At 36.0% G+C, this 26,778-nt stretch overlaps 1 protein-coding gene across 1 annotated transcript in view; it reads right to left on the bottom strand.

Annotated features, from left to right (window-relative positions):
- GRM8 (glutamate metabotropic receptor 8) overlaps positions 1 to 26,778 on the bottom strand; it is a gene marked incomplete at its 5' end in the record, with an annotated part of 348,265 nt that overhangs the window by 265,041 nt on the left and 56,446 nt on the right. Inside the window, one exon of the mRNA XM_080626508.1 lies at positions 21,272 to 21,488. Within this exon, the coding sequence (XP_080482634.1) occupies positions 21,272 to 21,488 (217 nt within the window). The remainder of the gene's footprint in view (positions 1 to 21,271; positions 21,489 to 26,778) is intronic.

Genomic DNA, 26,778 nt, shown 5'->3' with positions numbered 1-26,778 from the left:
GCACACATCATGTCTCTTGTTCTTTACACAACCTGAACAACCAGTCTGAAAAAATCACCCAGTCACAGCTGAACACCAAAAGCTATTCTTAATTAAACTATAAAGAACTTTACTTATACTTACACTGAGGCTCTGGTTTCTACTGGCTTCTGAAAAGCAGGATCATCACTTGGTGGATTGCAAAGAGCTGAGACAGACATATCCAAGCTATCTGGCTAATTTACTCAGTGCTGTCAGGCCCTGGGATCCTAATGCAGTCAACAGCAAGAAGTACTTGCAATGTCTGTTCACATATGTATAGTAGACAGTCTGTCTATGACCCAGAATCCAACTGTAACCCACAGAATACTTTATTACTTCTGAATTGTTCTGCCTCCATCTGTCACCTTAAAGTGATCATCAGCCTGTTGTCTTCATAACTTCTATGCATTTTATTAAAAAGAGCTTCTTCTTAAGGCATCATTTCCATAATTGAACATGAGCACTTAACACAACAAAGCAATGTGCTGAAAATCACTGGGGCAGAATTATAATGGATATAAATAGAATCCAGCTTTACCCCTTCTGCTGTGGTGTAAAGAATTAAAGCTGTTCTTTTCTTTCTAGAACAAAATACTATGTTATGGGACTAACACAAGCATTTATTTCATCCATTTCCAGATTTCAGTATATTTTTTCCATGCAGTTAGATTATGTATAATGCAATTAGGTGCTCTGGAAAGGAGTAATAATACCATGTAAGTGTTATGAAAAATCTCTCAAAATGCTAACTTGAGAATATGACCGACATAAGCAATATTTCTCTAGTCACCTCTAACAGACTTCTTCTTCCTGGGAAATCTTAATAAAGGTGGAAAATCTCTGCTTCCCTTGTAAAGAACAGCTTTGCTATATCTTTCTATCATTCAGGGGACACCACGCTTGGGTACATAGGATCATGGGATTAGACGGAAGCGAATTGGTCCTCAAGTCCATTCCCAGTGACAGCAAACATTCTGGCAATAGATCCACTGAACATCACTTTAGGCCTCCATTCAATAACAGCTAAAAGTTTAAGGCCTATCTTGAAACACTTTCCAAAAAACAGCAAGCTGAAGAAATAACAGCAAAGCATTACTGCAATTCACATAATGCAAGAGAAGAACATAAAACATCTGCAGGGCAATCCTGCCCCAGAGATGAACACCTAAAAGACACTGACAGGGGCTGAGAGCTTATGGGGAAATCTTTTCAGCAGCTGAGTTTCAAATTTTCTTCATAGGGCATCTTTGTGCTAAGGTTCAGGTCTGTTGGGGTTTGTTTCACGTTGCCAGCTATCCTGCAGCTCCCTTTTGACAGAACTGGAAGGTATAGGCAAGGAAAGAAACACCCTTGAGGGACGAGATGCAGCTCTTTTGTCCAGTGCTGTGTCACAGCAACGAGCACAACATAAAAACACTCATTGACCACAGCTCACTACTTCAGTTTTTATTTTGCTTTAGAGGAGCTGAAACAAAGGACACATGTATGAGCTGTTAACGCAGAAACACTGGACTACACATCTGGGACTAATGTGAGTGAGAGTTAAACCCTTTTCAGTACCTTTTGTAAGTCTTCATGTAAGACAAGATCCGTCCAGAAGAAAACCATTATATTCTCTGGTGCTGGGGAATTAAGGAAAGGGGTGCTGTAAAAAGGTCTGAAGTATAAGAGTATTTTCTCTCCTAATCCGTGGTGCCAGAGGAAGGAGATAACATTGAACCTGCTCCAAATTCACTTCAAGAACACCTCCATAGTGAGTGCATCTTGGTCATTAATAACTACAGTGGCAGATTGCTGAGACCTTTCACCTGTCCTAGTACAAACAAACAGGCCTGTTTCTCAGGCAGACCTTGGGTTACCTGAATCTTTGTGAAAAATGCCCACAAATGTCAGAACTGTGAGGGACCAAGTCAGACCTGCATAGTAAGAACTAAATTCTGTTCACAGTTGAAGAAAACACTCAAATCACCTGAGAATAGTGCAGGGAGTTAAATTCTTTTACTATTTGTTTCCAGCTGCAGTCTTTGACAATGGCCTCTTTAGTTATACACGGCAAAGGTTAGGAAGCAACTAGGAAAAAAACACATTATGATACTGACTATTCATATAACTGTGGTGATATTAAATTGGTGTGTACATAGGAGGGACACCATCACAGAAAATACATTTCTCCTCTTTCTTTTTCTTTTCTCAGCTTCTGGTTTTTACATTCTAAAGCTACATGCTAACAATTTCACTCACAGGGCAGCATCAGGTAAACCATGTTGATGAGTCCCTTCATCATGTAATTTCCTGGGGAGATGCTCACTACATGCTTCTTCCAAACAAGCAATGAGCAGACTATGGCTTAGTAGTGCAATTAAAATCTTGACATTTACCACACACAATACTTACAGTTACTGTAATATTTACAGTACGCCACGCTGAGTTTTGAATGCCACAAATACTACAGGGAAGGTAAATATTGCCATGCATGAAAGATGTAGGCACTGACAATTTTCAGTGTCTTATAAAAAGTGTATAAGTAATTCATAATTATAATCCTTCATTTGACTCCTTTATTTTTCTCTTTTCAGGGGAGATAATTTTGGAAAGAGATTTTTTTTTCTCCCTTTTATCTCAAATAATTACTTTCTAAGAGGAAAAAAAACACCACCACCACCACTGACGTAACAACAACAACAACAAAACCCCCAGTATTTACTACAACAACTTTAATTTCAGGGAGTAAATAAGAGGCCATTCATTTAACACTTCAATTTTTGGCCATTATACCATATTATTGGTATACTTTCCACATTCCAGATATTTTTATTTTTTATTTCTTAAAGAAACTAAACTTATGCAATCATACTATCATACTCTGTGTGGATGGATATAGCCTTTTCCTGGCATACTGCAAGAAGACTAACAGCTTTTTGCACAGTTTTGCCAAAGTTGACAGAGAGATAGTGGTCCAAAAGCTTATTAAGTACATTCATCTTTTATGAAAGCACAAGACTGATTACAGACAAGATCCAGTTAGTGGTCTCACTGAGGGAAAGACTAATTTCAGCTTTGCAAGGCACCATAGCACCCAGACAGGACAGAGTCACTTCAAATGCCCCAATGACAGAGAAAACTTTAATCAAAGTTCTCAACCAATTCAACCATGAAATACCAAGCCATAGGTAACAAGATTATATTATGACCTTTCTCACAGAATTTCTTGTTTCTTTAATGTTTAGAACCAGAGAGATCTGCAGTTTAGTAAATCCCAAAGCCTTTTACCTGGTCTCAAGCTCCTACAAAAATCTAATAAATTCAGGGAACACAGATTGATCAAATGGCTATTAAACAAATGGTTTAGCTATACTCCGTGGTCTAGGAAATCCTGGTGAATCATTCTGCACATACACCCTGCTCCTTAGGTTTTTTCTGCAAAATGCCTTTGCCCGAGAGAGAGAGAGACTTGAGCTATCTGGACCTTCGATTAGACCCCATTCAGCTGCATTAAGGCTTTTATGTTTTGTGAATTGTGGATAATTATTTTAATCATAATTAAATTTCACTGACCTCTCTTCCAAGAAAAACTCAAACATTTACTATTCCTTCCCTTAAGTAAGATGGTGTCTACATTTCATAATATTAAATAATTGATTGATAAAAACTCACTGATTTCTTTCTTACAAGAGTTCTTCAATTGGCATAGAATACATATGGGATGAAATACAATCCTGCTAATAAGATGATTAAGTTAGGCAAAGTCTGATTGAAATTTTAAATGCCTGGGTCCAAACGGTGACTTCTCAGTCCACTTAAATTGACTCTCTAGAGAACACAGGCAGTCAACAAAAAAATGCAAAGGAAGATCTTATTCGCCTATTACACCTCCCCCCTGCAGCAGAGCATTGAGTCCCTTTTTGATACCATATGTAAATCTAAAACCACTCCATTAGAATCAATGTCCATTTTTCATATAAATATGGAGTCTGTTCATAGCAAAAGAGAGAGAGGTGCAGAAGAAATGAGAATAAGAAGAAAGAAAATAAGCAGATCCAAACCCAACAAGAGGGACATACTTCGATTCCATTTACTGCAAAAATTAAGGACAGGTGTAATTCCTCCTACAAGAAAGCAAACCAATCACTCTCTTACACACACCTTCTCTTTTAATTTCTCTTTTCCTGATCCTGTTAGAGACTTCTATCTTCTCTGAAACTTGTCTTTGCTGGGGGCCTACAAGGATGCTCTTCATTAAGGACTGTAGTGGTAGGACAAGGGGTAATGGGTTAAAACTTAAACAGGTGAAGTTTAGACTGGACATAAGGAAGAAATTCTTTACTGTAAGGGTGGTGAGGCACTGAAATGGGTTGCCCAAAGAAGTTGTGAATGCTCCATCCCTGGCAGTGTTCAAGACCAGGCTGGATGGTACCTTGGCTGACATGGTTTAGTACAAGGTGTCCCCACCCATGGCAGAGGGGTTGGAACTAGATGATCTTAAGGTCCTTTCCAACCCTAACTATTCTATGATTCTATGATCCTCCAGACTCTGGGGGGGTCTCTTTTGGCACAGAAATTCCCTTTTTTTTTTGGCACAGAAATAACCCTTATGTGATCAAACCAAGAGCTGCTAAATTAACAAAGGACTGACCACAGATACAATGCTTTCCTTACAGTAGATAACCTGTTTTAACAGCAATTGTTTTTAAAGAACTCTGTAAAAAAAATAAGTAAGTTTGTACATTCAAGTTATTGTGTTTTGTTTTCTGGCAAATAAGACTCTGGACTTACAAATATTTTTTTTCTTTGTGTGTGTGTCTGAAAATGTGGATCTTAGCCTGCGTATCTGCTACCTTCAGCCTTAAAGATCCCAAATTTATAGACAGCACTTCAACTAATTTCCCCAAATAACTTTTATTCTTGCACTTTATCTGAGTGTGCATGTGGCTCAGTCCCTTGCAAAAACCCTGCAGCTAACAGCACCCTGCCAGTCAGGTAATCTTCAGCTGCAGCCAGCCTCGGAAGGGCATTCACACATCTCCAAAAAAATCACCATCCACTGGTGCAAAACAACCTTGTGTTGTCATGCAAGAGAGATGGACATGATGTCCATGGAATCAGGTGATGTAAATCAGCCTCCCGATCCAGCCACTGTTTCAGGCTTCTCTGAGGACTTCAGTAGGGTTCAGGATGCGGCATGCTCACAGCCAAAACCTCCAGTGGGAGCTTTCAGGGTAATGAGCTTGGGTGTCTAAGAATTAGCTACCTGGGAAAAAAAGACAGCTGGAAGGCCATCTGGGCCTCTGGCAGGATGGAAGAGATACAACTCAATGGAAGGGATGCAACTCATGGCATCTTATACTACAGAATTAACTCTCTATTCTTCATCCTTAATTCCTTTTTATCATCAACAAACTGCATCTCTTGCTTTCTTTTTTTTCCTCTTTTCTAGCTGTGAAAGACTGTCATGAACAAGTTCATGAGAAATTAAAGGGCTTTTTTCCACCACAAATATGTTGTGGTAGCATACAGCATCTGTAATGCTTTCATTTCACTTAGTACTTTGCCATCAGCTTGGCGACTATGATCTCTGCCTCTACTTCCATACAAGTGTCATTCCACTCTCCGCCGCCACCACCACAAATATATATGCATGCACATCTTAAGTTCAGTAACACAACACAATGAATCAAAACCCTATAAAAGCAGGAATTACTCAGTTCTTGGAGAACTAGCACAGGGTGTTGCATCTAAAACTAAATCAAAATCAAAAGTAAATAACACTGCAGCCAAACTGGCATCTACCTTGAGATATGAAAACAGTGCAAGTCCACAAGACACCTTTGCTTGTTTACTTTTCATAAATCTGCTATGGATGGACAAATATGAAATTTGTTTCTGCCTTCCAAAAGTACTTTTATTATGATAACTGTGTTCTGCTTGTTAGACGCCAGCAATCAAAAATCAATAGGTTAAACCTGATACCCATTTTTATAATGGATTTACATTAAATGCAAAATATAGCTGAATATACCATTTTAGCATTTTGTTGTGTCCATTTTTCTTAATCCTACAGGACATCAGAGAAAGAGTCAGTGGGTTTAGGATTACTTTAATACATAAATTATAAGTTCAGACCCTCCATCCCCTCACACTGCCTCTACAATGAAGTGAATGCTTTCTTTTCCATTTGGTAAGCAGTGAACAGTAATTTCAATAAGAATAAAAAGTTGATCAAGCAAATTAATCAAGGAAAGGCTGAGGCTAATCTTGGTATCTCATCATGCTGGCTGTTAGTGGCATCAGCTTTATTTGTATTCCTTCACTGTCTAAAATCTATTCACATGACTGGAAAGGAATGAATTAGAATAGTGGGAAATTCAGATCTTGTAGAAGACTAAAGAGAATTAATCATGTTCGTAAGCAAAAGTAACCTCACTGTGTAAACTCATCGTGCTCAACTGCACATGGCATAGATTCTTAAAATGGTGAATTGTGAAGATCTCATGATATTGGAATACCTCTAATAGGAAGTTTGGAGACAACAAAGGCTTTTTTGCACCAATAACTGAGATTTGAGCTCACTTGCAGAGATGAATGTTTGGTATTACATAGACCTATTTCTTGTCAATGTTCTGGTTCTTTAGCTAATTAACCAAAACCCCACAAAAGCAGTCACTGAGATGAAATCTGATCTGCCCTCTAGTCCACAAAACTACAACTATTTCAGCAGGAAACTTTTTTAACTGAAAAAGTGACTTAGTATAGAATACACTCTCTGTGCTAGAAAATCTGCATTCTTAGTTGCATTTGAAAATCATATTTTGTAACTGGAGTGAAAAAACAGTATTTGTGGATGTGTTTCATTTCTGTTAGTTAAGGCAGAGTGAGCCAGAGCATAAGGATTTTGTGCCTCACCAAAAGGAACATTTACTAAAGACTTGCAATTTCATTTGACTAAATCCATTTAAGGTAGAATGAGATTACAGAGTCATCAATCAGAATGCCATCTGAAAGAAGTGGGAAACTCAGGGCTTGGGGAACAAGAAAAGTTAATTTGATTATGGGGCACATGGAAGCCAAGCTTAACTTTCAAGTTTGGAACCTGCACAACCGTTCTGTCCCCGGATCCTGAGCAAAGCCAAAGAAGAGCTCAGCATGTGAAATGATCATCTTGGTTTCTGACTCAAATCCCACAGGGACTCAAAAAACATACTGAGCAGTCCCTTTTATAAACTGATCAAAGTCCTTTCTTGAAACTTGTTTTGCTTTCCTTCCCATTAATAAATTACATCACATGATGTAGAAATCAGGGGCTTAGTTCCCTGTTCAGCAAAGCATTACACTTGGCTAGAGAATCACTCCCTAAGAAAACATAACCATATTTTGTAAAGTACTTTATTAAGCTGAACATAATGTAAGCTAAAGGCTGATAATAGATAACAGAAGAAACCCACTTAGCATTTTTCCCTTCTGTTTATGTTCTTTCTTGCCCTTCTTTCATTTCTCATTTTCTCAGTATTCTTCAGTACAGACTCTCTGTAATTGGACTAGGAAAACAAATTATTTGGACACGAGGTATTTTACCTTTTAAGCCTGTACATAATCTCTCCCTTGCACAAGCTTTTCTGTGCCTGTATAACTGCTGAAATAACAAATGAGCAAAAAGAGTTATTTAGAAGGAAACAGAAGGCAGCTCTCTACCCACCACAGAAGTCCTTGAATGCCTTTCACCACTCATCCTGAGAGGCACCTGAGGTGCAAGTAACCCAGAGGGGCTTATCACAAGCTTGCAGTGCCTGTGGCAAGTGCACATATGGGAACTGACGCTCTTCCATCACATTTTTTGAACATATCCAAATGTACTTCTTTCAGATAACTGTCTCCTTTGTTTATCACAAAAAAACAAAGAAAGCTGAGACAACTCCAAATAAACTGCCCTTAGTTAATGAATGTTATGATTTCACAGGCATTACTGTGAAAAACCAGCCATTACTCATTACTCATTATGCACTTGAACTAAACGCCATCACTTGAAATCCCACCACCACCACCATGCTCAGACTCTACCAAGGTCCACATGGGAAAAAAATTATCTTCTGAGTCCCATTAATTTAACAGCCTCCATATAGATATCACTGCTAACACATATACATCTGATTTACTAAAAAATCAAAACAGTGAAGGGATTTAATCATGAAAAGCCCATTAACTCCAATAAGAGGTCCTAAGTCTGTAAAAATTTGTGCCACCGATACCATTCTGTAGGTTACCATTTGTTTTTAAACCAAATTCTTTGCACTTAACAGAAGGGGAAAAAAAAATCACGCACTTTGCATCTGTTTTAGCAACAGAAAGAATATTTCAGGTTGACTTCAACATCTTAATTCTGTGAAAGAGACATCATATTGTGCAAATCAAATTATTCTGGAAAAAAAAAAACATTAACCAATTAATTTGACTGAAATTGAACATATTTATAGCTCCTAAATAAGGGCTGAAAGGATTTAATCCATAAACTACAATATAATGGAAGTAATTATGAGGTTTGACAATTCTTATAAATTGAGCATTGCGATTATATGCACTTCATTAAGTGCATTAACATGTTGGGTAAAATACTTATAATCGTATCGCTCAATTTACTGGCCTTAGCAAATGTAATGCATCTCACAGCACATCCAATATGCTAGCAAAATCTACACCTGCTAGAACTTACATAAAGTACTGCCCTCTTCTGGCTAGTATCAACACAGTGGTGAATAGGGTCCCTGGTTTATGGATTTGTGCTTTATTCCCGTCACCCATGGGAAATTCTAAAAAGTTATTATATGCAACAAGGACAGTGCTGAAGATCTGGACAGACTCTCTTGAGTTATACAGTCTCTCATTCTACCACAATAAAATAGAGGTTGTTTTATTTCCTAGGATGTATGATATCTTTCTCTCTCATCCTTCTGGGCCTTTTCAGGAAAGATGCCACTATGTGTTTCTGCATCCTGGGTAGCACTGGTGAAGTTCAATAAGATGTAATTCTTTCCAAGATTAGAGACTCCCAGATGTTCTGGGATGTTCATGCTGTTTTAAAGGGAGTAGGCTATGCAGAAGATAAATACAGAGACACCCACCCTTAAAATAAAACAACAAGAAGAGGAAAATCAGAATGCCTGCAAAAGTAAACAACTTTACTGCAAATTTAGTTCAGATTTTTTATTCCCATTTTTGAAAGAAGCAGATCTTGACTCGGTACTACTGAAAACAGGTGTAGTTGTTCTTAATTTAGACAGCATTTACATCCATAGGATTAATGACGTCCTTCAACTGTCACGGATCCTTTAATGGCAATTAAACATCACCAGCAAAAATGTTTGCAAGAATCAGTGAGGTGTTATAGTCCCTCCTTCCCCAAATATTTACAAATTCCATAGGTACATGTACTTCAATGGACTCATTTCTCAGTTTGGAAATCTACAATTGCCTTGTTCTTGAGCTTACAGAGGTCCTGAAATTTTGTTCCCACCTCTATGACCAATCATAGCATTTTGGTGAGCAGCTCAAGGAGAAGCTGACTTATGAAGGCATATGAAAGGTACTCAGTATTTCTGAAAACTGTTGTATAGTATGCTCAGGACGTACAAGGCAGGAAGCTTTCTGGATGCATACAGTGACAGCAGCACATAGGGATTTATCTGCATGACACCTCTGCTGCTCAAGGGTATTGTTTTAATTCATCCTTTTGATTAATTGTCTAGTCAAAATATCCTGCTTTAATTAACAATGTTAAAGAAAGAGATTGGTATTTTTGTAAGAATTTCAGCTTCTAAAAAAATTAGTTCTATTTCAGTTTTCGCTAAAAAGTAATGAAAATCCAGTAATCATTGTATACTGAAGAAATGCTAAAAAGCAGAGGAACAAACAACACTATTCCTGTCATAGAAAATCCTTGAGAGGACAGACCTTTGACATAAGAAACAGTTGTCTAGTAAAAGAAAAAAATAATCTTTTTTTATAATCTGTAAGATTTCATAATATGCATATTTCTGCCATCTCACTTTAAAGTGGTGGCATCGCAGCTTGTAATTTGCATAAAAATCATGCATTTCTAACAGAAAAAAAAATCGATGTACGAGTCTTTCCAACTATTAGTGAAGCATACACATATGCCTATTTTTTCTGGAATGAGTAATAGTAATTCTTCTGAATACTCTGATCTTTGAATAGAATTCTTTGGAGTTCTGTGGGCAGTTCATTAGGTAATAGAACTGAAGGAATGACTTGTAACTGACTAAAAGGGTTACCCCAGTCTGAAAATATGCAGACTCATGCAAGCATTCAAGAGAGAGCTGTTACTGCTAAGGTATCTCACTGCAAGTTTAAAAGCGACCATGTGTTTACTGTGACTCAGAGCACAATATGGCCCCCTGCCCTTCAACACAAGAAAGAAAATAAATAAAATGAAGATGAGAATGTCACTTTGACATTTCCAAACAAACACTCTTAGCTTGCAATGTTGCAAGAACATTTTCAGCATTGTAACATTCAACTCGTTCAACTCTTCTACATCATGCAGCTGAGGAAAGCTCAAGTATTTTGTATTAGCATATCATATTTAAAATAACAGTCAGTGACAACTGCACACTGTTGTTTCTCACACAGGTCCTGGATACTTCTTTATTGGTGACTGGGGAGAGGAAAGATTAGAAAAAGTAGAAGTCATAAAGAAATATAACAAAAAGTGAAAATCCTACTGGTAAAGCTCAGAATACATTGGGATTTACCGTCATATAAAGGAAGAATAATAATGGTCGTTTCTTTAGTAGGCCATGGCTTGATTTTGTTTTTATTTAAACTATCTTTTTTAAGTCTTAGACACTTAGAAAAACAATCATAATGCTAAGTTGGGTAACTGCTAACAAGTTTTCTTAGTCTTAAAACATCTGCCATGAAGCTATAACAGACTGAGGAGACTTGCCTGTGTATATCATAGAATAGGGTTGGAAAGGACCTATATATCCTACTATTGAGGATACAGCCACATATGTCATATTACAGTACATAACAGAATGTGCATAAAGTCACAGATCATGTTATGTATGATTAGTTATTTTCTTGCTTTGCTTTCTCTTCAGAGAAAAAGAAAAAACTAAACAAAACAAAATGAACAAAAAACCCCAAACTCTATCTGCTCTAACAGCTCCCTCATCTCAGCAGAACTGCCCAGAAAAGTAGACCGTATGTCATGTACATATGTATACATGCTATTTATTAACAGAATTTGGCCTAAGGAAGGACAAAAAGCTGGTTCTTGTGTAGCATGACTCTTAATTATTCTTTTTTTACAGACGTTATTATTTAGCCAAAATTGATGAAAATATTGAAAACAGAGTTTTAGTTGTATTTGTTATTTTTTCTTTTTAATATCAGAAGACATAATTGCAAAGCCATAAGATGAAACATTCTGTTTCATTTTACAGATTTTTAAAAATGACATTATAATGAAATATAAACAAAATATGCTTTAGCTGAACTGTAATGCAGAAGTTTGTATGAAAAATGTAATGCAATTTCCCTCTGTCTCAATTCATAATAAAATTAGTTGTCTAAATTTCTAAAGAAAGAGAAATTCCAATTTTTACTTAGTGCTAAGCTAATATTTGAAAGACTTTAGTTCCCTATTACATGGGCTTTCTATGTGACTGAGTCAGTGAATTCACTTACAGTTGGATGAAAGCAAGAATTCAACTTAGCACCTCTTGGAAGTTACCAACTTTCACCTCAAACTATCAGAACTATTGGCTCAGTAACACATAGTATGATCCTACGTAATAGAGAAATACATGAGTTTTAAGCACCTTGTAGAATAAATGCATTCAGGAGGGATACAGTTATACCAGATACCTTTATAAAGTATATTCAAATCTCTACATTCTGTTATTATTAATACCTATACAGAAAGTAACAGTAGTTACTACCAAAACAGATATATTAGCCTTGTGTACAGAATATTAAAATTCATAATAGATCTTTTAGAAGAAAGACTGAAAGACTTTAGGAACTTGGGATCAATAGGCAAGAGCTGGGAGAAAGGGGAGTGAAGTGACTCCTAAGGATTAAAAACATCAACTCGAAAGAAATAGTCAAAATTCTGCACTGGAAAAGGCTAATAAATGCGTGCTCTAGACATACCTATACTTGTATACAAGTATACATACCTATATGTATACAAACCTGGGACTTTGTCTGTATAACACAGTGCTCCTCAAAAAAAGGAGCAAGGGAGTATTGAACAGAAAGATTTGAAACTTTGAAGATGGTATAAAATGATTTGAAATAAATGAGCAGAGAGAAGAGACAGAGTATTCGCAAAGCTAGATAAATGGATTTATCATAGAAAAATATTGACTATTGACAAATGCAAGGGAGCACACGCTGGCAGGAATACCTAGAATTGTTCACACACATCATTGAGTTCTAAATCAGCTGCAGCCATCTGTTAATAAACCTTGAGTGTCAGTACAGATAGCTTTTGGAAATAATTTGCTTGCTACCCAGCAGGCAACAGAAAAAGCTTACCGTTTGTCAGGATGTATAAAAATGGGACTAAGAATAAAAATGAGATTACAATGACACTACATAAATCAATAGTGAGGTTTACTTGGAGTGTTCAGTCATGGCTACACAGCTTAACAAATATATAAATTAAATAAGGGATCCAGAAACTGACAACAAAAACTATTAAACTGCAATTACTTCATATCCTCGACCCCAGAGTTAAGATAGTAAGAAAGCATGATACAAAAGAGGTTAACTGGGCTCTCCTGCATACCATTTTTAGCATCAAAATAAGAGGACATTCAATAAGTGAGGTTAAACTGATAACAAGAAGAAATTATAATGGATATAAATTTACATGCTTCAGGAAATGTGAGCATCACCTCCTAAATATCTGGGATTACAAAACACTCCTTGATAGATAATTCTGGCAATCACTGTTCGGTATGATTTTTGCATCTTTCTCTTCCATATAATTGAGGCCACCACTGGAGACAAGATAGGGACAGACAGCATCTGATTCAGTCTGCCAGTTCCAGTGCTTCATTTTTTAAACTGCAGCCACAGATCACAAAAGAGCTGATACTAAGTACTGCTAATATTCAGTAATGAGGCATTTCTCATGTGATTTTTTAGAAGTACAGTTCTCCAGGTAGAAAAAAAAGCTGCAAAAATGCTAAACATTTAAAACTACTAGAAATCATTTGAAGAGAGAAAGACATATAGACAGAAAAATGCAATTTTCTCAGCGAACTCAAGAGCCAGGAACTTCTTTTTACTAGGTGTAACTTCTTAATGTGAATGAGAATACTGACTCTAGACCAGTGAAGCACAACCAAGGCTACAATTCAAATGGTGTGAAACCTTTGAAATGTTAACAAAAAAGAACATGTAAATAGAGCTCAAGGCCATGTCACTATGCTCCTTCCTGTCACCTTTGCTTGGATAGTGCCCTTAAATATAGGCTTTCCTTACAAAAGTCTATGCATGCTGGGTGAAAAAAAACAAACAAAACAAAACAAAACAAAACAAAAACAAAACCATTAAATGTTAGTTGGCAAAGTTCACTCAGCCTCTGATCGAGACTATCCTGTGGTCTGAATATTTGATCCCCGATTCCAGTTGGAATTGCAACAATCATTCATGCCACTGAAATACAAAAGGGGCCATGCTGAATCTTGTCTAAAAACAAGCCTCTTGCTGTGAAAGAAGTGACAATAACAGACGTTTATAAAATAAATAAATAAAGAGCAAAGGAGCTTTTAGTTCTTGATGAAGGAGTGAAAAAATCTCACTCATTGCAGAACCTGTAAAGCTTCTGGGACTTATTATTGAGGGATTTTGGGGGTGTGGGTGTTGAACAAGTTGAGCACAACTGCCATGGAAAATAAACTGTCAAAGTTTTTCCCATAGTTCTCTTCTGTCTTTTACCACAGCAAAATCATAACGCAAATACCAAACATGGGCAGCCTCATTCAGACTGGAAACCATATTGCATGTCCTTGATGCTTTCCCTTCCAGTATCCCCTTTACAAATATTTTCACTTACAACAAGAATATCCACCGGGATTAACTCTGTTAAAATCCAGTTCCTGTTAATGGGGTTGTGTGAAATTTGGTCATAAACAACTAGAATGGCTACATTAGATGTTTTCTAAGTTTGCTTTCTCAGAAGTTTTTTTGATTATGTGTGAATCGCTTGCTCTGTGTCTCCTTCTAACAAGAGTCACAGAATCTAAGAGAAGTTACAGGTTCAACAATAACAGATGCTAATATACAGAACAGCAGCACTTGAGAAATTTAATTTCTGTCATCGCAATGATCTGATGGCACGTTAGTATCTATGTATTTATCCTAGCTTTTATTTCAGAAATTTTAATAACAATTTAAATGTCCAGAAAGCACCCTTATAATCATAGAGTTCTCAAGCATAGAGAGACTACAGTTTAAGCAGCAACATCTAAATTTGTCCCAATCATCTAATGAAAATGCGTATTCATTGTGAACACTACATATTATATTTCAACAAACGTATGCTTTTAATCTAGCAAGATTGCTTTCTTAGAATTAGCATCAATGTGTTTACTTTTTTGCTTTTTGCATTTTTCCACTTAAAAATCTTGAACTAGACATCATGACTAAGTTAAAAAGTTCTACCAACAAGCCATTACACTAAAAGCACTGCCAAAAAACAACATTTTTCCTGGACATTTTTAACATTGTTTGATTTTGTGCTCATGCAATGCAAACATCTTGTGTTCACACGAACTAAAAAGGAAAAAAAACCTAAACCCAGTCATATAGTCCAATGACTTCCGTAGTACTTATAGGAGTAAGTTAAATATGTGAGTATACATGTAAAGGTCCTCCATATTATAATGAGCTTTTAACATTTATTTTTCAGAGTTTTCTAAATGTTTTAAATTCACAGCAGTAGGCATCACTGAGAAAACATATTGGTCCTTGCTCCAAAGAGCTTATTTGTCTCAGCTCTCCAGGAGCTGACTGCTATAAGCAAAATGAAATCAGCTTCAGACTCCAAAGAGATTAAATATCACAGCTATTTGGTAACTGTACCACATAAAAATAGCTAATGAATTCAGTCTTGACCACAGTTCACACCCCAACTGGCATGAGACAATAAATATCAGTAGGCAAAACCAGGAAGTGTGAAGTCTTCCTATTCTGAGCCTTGTTGGCAGCCTCAGAGACAATCTTCCTGAGCACTTCATCCTTTGCTAAAGCCCATAAGATTCAGGGAAGTATTCACTGACTTCTTTCAGTTTCAAGCGCATACAGAAGTCCCTATTTCTTATCCAGGACTTCTTTCAGAAATCAAATTGCAAATTGTCTCCTGGGGAATGAAAATAATTTGTACAAGTAAGGGAACAAGATGAGGTGTTTCACGTACAAGCATATACCTTGTAGCATAGGGATGGTATTTAGCCCTAGCTCCAGACCAAAGGCTCCTTGGCACCCTCTTTGCCAACTCTTATAACTACTTGGTTCACTCCATAAGTACTAAAGTATAATGGTGGTTTCAAATATGTGATAACATTGCTTAGACAATCCATAAAAAGTTATATTGTCTGTAAAATACTTATGCTTCTTCATAAGTTTCTCATATTTTTTTGTCATAGTACCTAAAAGTACGCCTGTGAGGGATATTATTGCTTGAATTGGCCACAAAAATGAGAAATCTGAACAGAATACAACTCTTTCAAACTTATCTGTGAATCTGTGCTGGTTAAGGAGGCAAGGTTGTCCATGTAACTTCTGTCAGTACAGTCCACTGTATGGTACAGATTCTTCAGGGCAGATACAAACCCCAGTTCTACAGAAGCTTTCTGCTCTTTCCTTTTTTTTTTTCTTCCTCCGCTGTAGCTAACAAGCTTTCTACAGGAGGTTTAAAAAGTGCCTCAACTAACTGACTGAAGAAGAAACCCCTTCAGAGCTATTAGAGATAAGTCCCTCTTCCAACCATTGGAGGGTCAGACAGCATACCAGGGTAGTATGCTTACTGCCCCGAGAGACCTCCCTAAAACTCTAGGAGGAAAAAAAACATATCATTAAAGCTGACGAATATCATATTGATTAGCACCACTGAGAGAAATTAAAATGTACCTTCATTATAAATCCCTAAAAATTACACTATTCTTTATCAGGTACTAACTGGTACAAATATTAAAACCTGATGAAATAATTTTCAAGCATTTGCAATATTAACAAACCTACTATCTGATTTTATAATTTTTCAAACATTACTTTCAAGCTCCTGCGGCCAATTATATAGTGTTATTATTAATTGCAACTTGAAGCTTGAAATACAGTGTTATCAATAGAGTTCAGGTGCATAAAATAAATTTTAAAAATAAAACTTCAAATTGAATTAAATTGCTTCTCTTGTGAGGGTATGTTAGAATATTATTAGCTATGCAAATTAATTTGTTAAGCTTGAAAGCAGTCTTTAAAGTGGAAATATCTCTAGGAAAAAGGTAACACTTCACGTACTGTATTTCTTCAGTCTTCACATTGCAAGACTGTCTTAAATAACATTATGGGGAGTGGGGGAAAGAAAGTCTATTCATCAGCTTCTTTACCAAGATATAAAAAAGTTTATCTTTATATCAAAGGTGTACAAACATTACTGTGGTAAATGTGAATTAATCTCAACAGCAATCTATTTTATTTATTTCTAAGTTATCAATCAAAGTGAAGAGGAAAGGTTACACACCCTTAAATTGCATTTTCTATCTCAATCCTCCCTCCCCACTTTCCACTAATCTTTCACTTTATCCATTGAAAGTTTTAGAAGTCCAAAAGATATTAAAGGTAAGAAGTATTCCAGTAAGTTGAGAAAACCAGAGGTGCAATGCACAACCACAGATTAAAAAAAAATGACAAAACACAAAGATGACCTAAGAACTGTGTCAAGGAAATGTCACAGAACATTCCCTATGTAAACAAAATACAGCTAGCTAAGTTGAAGTCTAAAACGATTTAAATAAAGCTTATTTAAAGCTTTTTAGTGTAGCACTAATTCAGTATATGTATTCATTATAAGTAGGTATATAGTTATCAATGTGACTGTAATGGTAAGAATATTATGGAGGATCATAAAGTAACCGTGGTCTCTTCTCAGAGAAATGCTGTTAACAGAAATACAGCAGGATAAAGGAAGTATATAAAGCTACAAAACCCTGTTTCTAAAAAACAAACATTCAAAGGTACATGCTGATATTAAGTACACTGTTCTCTTCTGAAGTAAAGCTGCTACAAAGTCATGTCATTTCAGCTTAGTCAAAGATCTGGTCCTAAATCCACATTGCTATCTTCTCTCTACCTCTGGCAAGACATGAAAAATCAACTTAAAAGCAAAAAGGGGCAAGCAATGCTGAAGTTCCTCACCTATTCTTAATGATCATTTACAGTTCTATGCCTATATCATGTGTACCTCCTCTTCTTATAGTTTCCAAAGCTTTTTACTGGCAGTATCCATTAGCACTTGTGTAATTTTTTCATTGAATATTAGTGGGGATAAAATCTGTCACATAGCATTTCTTACATTATTTGTGAATTTGTTACATTTTCTAGTACAAAAAATTGCACTACCTGAACAAGTATTCTGACCCTAAAGAGATTTTTCTGAACCAAATGGTTTTGTGTTTTGTAAAGAAGTAAAAGGAACCCATGACTTTCTCTCTGATGTTAATTTAATTTGGTATCTACTAGCATGAGGAATGAGCCATCAAGAGAAAGTAGGATTAGAAACTTTCCAACATTTATTTTGTTGAACACATTAACAGCAAAGTAAATAGAAGAGCAATATTCAGCATGACAGTTTAATGAGAACTTGGTAAAAATGTGCTCCCTTTTTTTCCCCTTTTTAGTTTCTTTCAGTAAGTCAAGTTTCTCTCAGTTTAATGCTTAAACTCTTCATTTTGTATGAATTCATTCCTTTGGCCAATGTACCAAAATGATTTGATTGTGATGCAAAATTGTTATAGTGATATCATTGATTAACTTTGTAATGGGAGTAGAAAAACCTATAAATTTAATTATTGTCTTCAAACAATATTGCATGGAAGAATGCATTGGAATAAGTACTATTCCCTATTCTCTTTACAATCATTGTCATGTAAAATATTTAATTTCCAGCTATGCTGTGTCCCAGACAGGATCTTTGTCATTAAAATGAGAGCAGATTTTGATATGTAATATATTCTGTGACATGTCAGGGTGGCACCACTTTGACCTTTTCAGTATTCCACATTTCATTTGGAAGCGTGTTCTTTCCTTTCTGCTCCTGTTACTGATCAAGAAATAGAAGCTGAACACAGGGCCAATCAAACATGAAATTAGAGACAGAGTCAAGCTCATGACAAATAAGCACCTGAAATTATAAGCACATGAAATTCCTCTCTATTTCAAAAATATTTTAAAATACCCCTTTCTTAGCTGGCTAAAGAAAACTAAAGAACAAATAAACAAATAAGCTTTCCTATTTGTATTTTCAAAACTACTATCTCACATGTCCTCTCACGTGCTGAGCTTCCTTCTGAAATTAATATATCAATTACTCTCACATCCTTTCCTCAAATTTATTGCCTTCCATTATGCATATCTTCCCATTAATTTCACTTCCAGTTGTTAGTTACTTAGCACAGGATGTGAAGAACTCAGGAGCTGAGCTGTCCTATGCGCTTGTGTGCCAGCAGCACAAGGGGAGCAAAGTCCTCATTAGATTCTCTTAACAGTTAATAAACTTAACGTTAATAAACGTAAAGCTGATAAGTTTTGCTGGTTTGTGCAGACTTATGCCATGATGATTTTTATAAACCTACTTAGTCTCTATAGTCTCAGGCCTCCTAACTAGATCCTGTTCAAACTTTCCATTTTAAAAGAGATTCCAGTCCTACCATTGAGGTTAAAATCTGAGGACAGTGAATAATAGAATCAGGCTGGAAGGGACATTAAGAAATCATGTGATCAACCTCCCAGCCCCAAGGAAAAACTAAGTACACTTACATAATCCCTGGAAAGGTGTTTATCTAATGCGTTCTCCCAGATCCTCAGCAGTAGAGGCTCTAAAATGTCCCCCAAGCAAGTTGATCTAATGCTTTAATGCCTTAACCATTAAAAGAGGCTTTCTACAAATCTAAATGGAATCATGTTAGAGATTAATTCCATTGCTTCTGTTCACATACACTGTATTTGGATTAACAAATGATCCTCTACCTGCCTGTAAAAGCCGTTTGTCTATTTGAAGACATCATTTTCCACCACCTTCACTTCTTAGTCACCTCTTCTTCAGGGTAACTAACCACCTTGCTCAGTCATTCCTCACAGACCACCTTTTCAAGATTTGTGATAGTCTTTGTTCTTGCTTGCGCAGTCTCTCACCTGTTGCAAAGTGAGAGTCAAAGCCTGTACTGAGTCAAAACGAGGTTTCACAACCACCAGACTATTTGGAGGATTACTCATGTTATTTTACAGCTGGTATGTCCATCTGCAGGTTCATGAGGAATATAGGTAAGTTATAATTTGCTATCATGCTCAGATCATTTTTTGAAAGAGTAATTTCTGACCAGTCTTTCTGTATTCTTCATTGTACAAGTTCTTGTGGAAGCGCAATGTCTTGCATTTCTCTCAAATTGCATACTATTTTTTCTGAGTATATCTTCAGTTTTGGACTCTAACAAGCTCTTCCAATGCACTCCTAGTCCTTCCTAGCTTGAAATCACACCCAGATTTTACAAACATAGCCTTCATTCCAAGTCCATTTGGACTAAACATGAAAATATTGTCTAGTACCTGATCCAGCATAAATACCTGCCAAATACCACATAACACATTCATCCTTTTAAACAGAAACCATTGCTAAGCTCTGAGAAAAGTGTTAAATAGAACTGCATCCAGCCTGTGCTGTTTTCACCTAGATCACAATTCTCAAATAAATTCAGAAGAACATTATATGTGACAGATGAGAGAATACTACAAAATTCAGGAGACAAGACACCAAGAGTTTCTTTCTCATCCAGCTATAAAGCTGGGGCAGCCAATCTATTTGCTGCTGTATTTGACACAATAGATAAAATGTCTCTTTTAGACATGAAGTGTGGAAAATTATTCATGCTTTTGCTAAGTCCAGATCAAACCATTGTATTGCAGTCAGCTTTGGCTCTCCCATGAAGACATGGATGGGGTGGATGTCTAGGATCTAACAGCACTGATTAGAAGCTAGAAACAGAATATTTATTAGTTAACTGATCGAGCATGTTATATACACCAGTTCCTTAACAGCATAATCACTGATTGTCTTAATGCCAAACAGTTGTGAGCAATCAGAAATGTTTACAGTTCAAGCATAGGTACCTGAAACACACATGCACTCAAATTGACTTGAAAGAACCAGAGTTCATATGTACATACCCTGAAAGCCAAGTCCAGTAGATTAACCCAGGCTTCCTGAGGAAGGGCAGGAAGGTGGTTTGCAATTATTATTTGTTTAAAGGACATTATTTTTTTGTCATTTAACACTGCAGTTGGTGAAAGACCAATTCTGCCCTCTTTCAAACTGCCATCAACTCATTCCTTGGTGTCCAAACGCTATTGTTCCTGAGAAATAGCCATTTTTTTTTCAGGCTAGAAATAACTATAATAATGGAGGGGAAGAAGATCAAAGGAACTTAAATATACTTCTCATAATAATGCCTGTATTTATATAGCAGATTTCATCCTGAAGGAAAAATAAAACAGTCTTTGTACTTCACTGTTTTGTTTTGGTTTGCTTTTTGTTGGTTTTTTTTTTTTCTGTATTTCAAATTCATCAAAATTAAAACCCCTATATTTATCAGTGCTGGAACATGGAAAATGAGGTCTCATTGGATTGTGATTTTTCTAAACTAAATTAATCACATCTTCTGTAATTAGCTGATGTTTGCCTTTTGTCCCTAACTCATCAATGAACTCCCCCTTTCCAAAAAGGGCAAGAGACATAAATTTTTTGCCACTCTTGGGAGCTTTTCTTAACTTGCTGCCAGAACCGTCACCCTGGCAGACTTGAGAGGAGCAAAGTCATCCATAAACACCTCCACCTGAGTCCAGGTAACACACCTGCAGGTGTTCTGATTGTACTGTGTAGACCTAGGCAGAGCTCAGCGATGCTCTGTAAACCAGCAGCAGCAAGTACAAAATCTGATAAACATACACTCACCAATTTCTCTGGAGATCTGGGTGAATGCCTCCACGCCACTCTCTCCATAGTTGCCTTCAGAAGCCAGTGTCGAGACATAGTTCCATCCAAGGGCTGTCACAATGTCAACCATGGCCTGTGCTTGGTAGGAGTCTGGTGGAACCACTCGAGAGAAGAAGTCATACCTGGTGTTATCGCTCAGTTCTGGAGCTGTAGATGCATAGCTGATTTGAGGTATCTGCAAATAGAATGACAAATCATTCAAGCCAATCTAATATCATTTTACACAATATGCTTGTATGTTTGAAAGGCTTAAAATAGATTAGGCACAGAAATGAATATCTCGTTTTAATTAAATCTAATGATCAGAAAGCAGCTCAATTTTTGTAAAATGTCAGTCAAGTCTTATTATATAACACTCTCACCAAGAAATAATGCATTCTGCTTTTCTTCAGATGTCATGATTCTTGACATGTAAGTGAAACAACTTCTTTTTTGATCCTGGCTCTGATAAGAAAAGGTGAAGAAAAAAAAAGGAAAAAAAGGAGGAGTTCTTACTATTACTACAGAAGATTAAAAGGTCAGTTTTGATAACCGTGATTCTTAAAAGTGCTACAGTTAAATTTGATGAGTAAAACGTAGATTATTTCCATTTCCTTGCCTTGTTTCTTTATGTACATGCATATGTGCTTTCCCATTTTATTCCTTTTTTTTAAGCTTTCTCTGTCATAGATTTTTCATTTTCCAGTTTTAATATGCTATTACATGATTTAAGAATATGGAGACTATGTAGTTAATATCAAAAGCTATCTGAAACATCTAAAAAAATATATATACAGTATACACATAGAGAAGGAGAAAGGATGGTAATCTTTCAAGAAAACACTTCAATATTCTTAGTAGAAAGAAATAAACAAAAACTGCAAGCACTAAATAACTTAAATACATTTTTTTAAATAAATTATTATTTTAGGGGGGAAAAAAAAAAAAAAAAAAAAGCCTAAGGTGATTTTCTATCAACTCTTCTATTAAATAAATGATTTGGCAATGTCCAGAAGAAACTGTCTGTAAGCAATATTCAAATATTTCAATTATTCTGAAGAGTATTTTGGTGCAAGAAGGTGAATTAACATTTATGCTAATTTAAAAGGAAAATTATTTTCTCATTTAAAATGGCAAAACTGATGAAATAGTGACTAGCTTGAAATGAAAGATACTCTAAATATTGCATTGCATTAGTAAGCCAGATTAATAATATGTGCTTAACACACATTTTGCAAAATATAACATAGTCTTCAAGAAAGCAGTCTGAACAGAATTCCTGCATTGATTCTGTTTAGAGGTGAATTTAGCAGTCCCAGATAACAGGTGTCTGGTAAATGCTCACTCTTGTATTACATGCTGTAGTAGAAGGTTTGCAATTTTTAAGTCCTATACAGTGCTTCCTCATCAGTTCAAACTGAAAAAAAGGGAATTGAAGTAAATATAAGGGATTCAAAGAGTCTGGTCATTAAACATACCTGCAAAGACAGCATAGACTTTTACAGCCTGAAAAACAGTTTATAGCCTAAGGGATGGCAAAATCATTTCTCAGTCAGAAGCAAATAAAATAAACTGTTATATATCTTGGCTATATTCTTCTTCAAGATATTTTCTACTCATGGAAATGCCTCAGAATAAATAATCTGAAATGTTATAATAATAACAACCAAAGAGAACAGAAAAAAGGAAAGGGAGGATCACAGAAAAAGCAGCTAAAGGTTATATCTCATGGAAATCAGTATTTCTAACATAGCAAAGATCCACCCTATAAAAGTAATGGATAAATTGTACTTACAAAGCTTACCTTGTACAAATCCCTTTCTTTCAGAAAATGTTTGAAACATCTTTATCTCTTTACAGACAAGAGATTTTGGCTTGTTATAACAAAATTATGCACACTTAAAGCACATACCATTCCCTTTCTAAATTTACCCTATTAATCTCTAAACCAGTTGTATTTTTCCAGATGGAAAAGAATAAAGACAGCCTGTGTGATTTTACTCATTTTGCTCCTTGGTCTGCCATTCCACAAATACTATGGCATTGCTGCTTTGCTGAAAGTTATTTCATCAATAATCTTCATAAAGTCAACACCAGGAAGAGATCTTGTAGCCAAATACTTTGTCATTGAAAATCTTGAAGCCTAGAACACAGGGTTATATCTATTAACTTTTACAGCTCCTGTTTCTCTTCAAGCATGAGATGAATAGCAAATCCTAGATATATGTTTGTAGGAGAGTTGTTGGTTGAACCACAGCAATGAAATGCTTCAGATCAATAGAGATATTTTATGCACTATGAATATCATTTATTTGGGACCTTGGAAAACGCAAAGAGAAGAAGCTATTTTACTACTTTTCATCTCTTTGTAGTTCAGCTACTTCCCTAGAGTTATTTCTAATAGCAGTGGAAGGAAAACACTGTCCAAACCCAATATACCCTGAAATCACTGGGCACACCTAGTAGTGTTAATTCATCACTGGTTTATAACTTATGCCAATTTTTTACTAGCATGAAAGAACAATATGCCATGTAAAAGTATGGAGAAAGACACTCTCTAAATAGCAAGCCATATTCAAGCTTTGAAAAAAAAGGGTTCATGCAATGGCATAAGTAGAATTCTCCTTATTTCTTTTAGTATACATTCCTTACAGTTATAGACAGCCCTTCACATTCAAGATTTTTCTCCCTGAAATTGCAGATCTCCCACCCAGAAATACCTCATGGATTTCTTTCCATGAAAGCATTTTCTGTGAAAGTAAACAGAAGCTTCCTTCCTTGCCTGCTTTTAATTGTACATTTGTATATAGGGGGGCACTGAAAAATAGCTTTAAAATTTAAGGATCTGGGATATGTTCCAATGGTTACTCAGTTGCTGAAAAGACTCAGAACAAGGCTGAAAGAAATTGTTTGGCATGAGGACAAATTGTTAGGATTTAGTGGTTCAATAACCCATGAATGAAAAATATGTACATTAAAATGTAACAACTCTAGTTATGGACTGTAGGTTTAATAAACCATTTTACATGTCCCCAAGTACATTTTACAAGATGGACCATAATGCTGCCTAAGCAAGGGAGCTGTTATGCTCTATCAATTCAGTAATATGTGTTTTTAAAACTCCCTAAATACAGACTGTGTTTATACCTTAGGTTCCACTGGCCCCTTGAGACATAAATTTGCATTTTTAAAAAGACCTATAAAAGGGTTTCCTATTTCTCATTCTAGATTTCTCAATCTAAATTTTTGAAATTAAATACAATATGTGTAATATTTACATTGTATTTAAGTGTTATATAGCACTCTTAATAGCATATTTCCTTTTCTTTAGGGGAAAAAAGGGGAAAACTCCAATGGATTATATAACTACTTTTCAATCGGTTGTCACACAACAGCTGTCACATTCACTGATAATGGCTAAAAGCATTCATGTTTGAATGCTCATCAATATGCTTTTTCTATTCTTTCCTACTCTATGGTTTGGCAACTGCCTCCCATTAACCTATAATCGGCTGATAAACTCTCAATCTAGTAGGTGAGAGACTTAAACTCTTTGAAATTATTAGAGAGATGAATTCTTAGAAGTCTTATTTTAATCCTTTTTTTAAAAAAAAGCTAAAACTATCTTTTGAATGTTTAAACCCAATAATTTATAGAATAGAGCTTTGTAACAATATCCAATTTTATTGGATTAATTATTAACCAGTATTAACTTTGGTGCATATTGAACTACTGCTGAAACTACCAGCAAGCCCTCAGTCCTTTAAGTCAGTATTGGCTTCATCTTATTCTACTATTCAGTTGCTGACATTGGAAAATAATTCTGCATGCTTAAAGAAATAAAACAATTTGAAAGAGAAAGAAAACAATTGCTAGTAACTAAGTAGAGCAGCTAATCCTTCAAAATACATTCAAGCCAAATTCAGCACTTGAGAATAGTCTCTGTTTTCCCTGGATCTTTTCGTATACGTCTTCTAGTTGATTAAAATCCGTCTCCAAGGATCTCCACTTCCCAGAGGACTAGACAAGATGGAGCAGTTACCTTCAGAACTAACTATCCACAAAGCATGACTGTGACAGCACTTCAAAACAAGAACAACATCAGTCCAAGATATCCACTAAGCATTACCACAGAACAGACTTCTACTCCCTGATGCAGAAGATGTGGATGACTTCAGAAGTGTCAAAGACAACTAATGTGAATTTTTATTTCAGTCAAGTGGTAAACCACTTTCACTCTCTTGTACACTGAAAATAGGGAAGCACTACCCTGGATCTGTTTGGTGGGCCCAGTGCTGGGATCCAAACTCAAAACCAGAAGTGTTGCTGAGGACAGCAGAGGAAACAATGTGACCTAGGTCTGCCCTTCCAGTAAAGTGTCTTCACAACAGCAGGCAGCTCTTAGTATGCCTCTTCAATGACATGCTGTCCAAGTTCTGGACAGAAGTTCACTGGAACCTTTTTATTGAGCTTTCAAATTCATTTGCATGATACATTTGTCAATGTAAAGTATCAGCTGGCCATTTCAAATGCCATCTTCATTTATATAGACTTTCAGCTGAAAGGATAATTGGAGAGCAGAGTATCAGACAGTGAAATGAACTAAGCTCATAAGAAAAGAGACCCAAGAAAGAAATCACCAGTAATTTTGCACATTACAGATTATGAGTGCTGTACAGTCACCTAGAGTAATGGGCTTAAATCACTCATATCTTCTGTTTCACTACCCACTCAGTCCTATCACGACTAACATATCAACTAACATATTATTTCACTTTTCCATTCTCTCAATACTAAGCAGTAGTGTTGTGGGTTTGTTTTTGTGGGGTTTTTTTAAGAATATTAGCAATAGCATATTGAAAATAGTAATAATTCTAGCTAAAAAATTGAAGTCAATAAACTGTAGGTTAATGATTGCTCAATACCAACTGGCATTTTACCACCAACTAATAAAGCTTGCAAAGGAGTAAAAGGGCTTGAAATAAAATTTGACTGTGGAAATGCATTTTTAACTTGGTGATTTTTTTGAACTTTAAATGTCTATCATGAATCATTAATGACCCTGTCTTTTCAAGATTTTTATTCTCTCTTCTGTACACCAAGAAAGTGTTCTTGCAAGTACAAAAAACTCACAGCAGTGAAATGAATCCTCAGGGCCTAGATATTGAACAGTTACTGAATGGGAGCTGAGGTCACTATATTTAAGCTATTAGTCACATTTGTAAACCGCCATCAGCCAGAACATCATCTTAGCCTGCTTTCACTTCTGAAAAATGTGTCAGCCTGCAATACAGTAATGTTAAAGTCATTCAGGGTAGACATTCAAGATCCAAAAGAGCTTGATGAGGTTTAATAACATCTTACACTACACCAAACAGGATTAAAAATGCTCTTTTTTGTTACTAACTGTAGGAGGAGATGAAATGCATCCTGAAACTGCCCATTTCTCTCCACTGACAATAAGGGGAGCCTGCAAGATTAATTCA

This window comes from Psittacula echo (genome assembly GCF_963264785.1).
Source record: "Psittacula echo genome assembly, chromosome: 1".
Classification (NCBI taxonomy): Eukaryota; Metazoa; Chordata; class Aves; order Psittaciformes; family Psittacidae; genus Psittacula; species Psittacula echo.
This window is presented reverse-complemented; position numbering and strand designations above follow the sequence as displayed.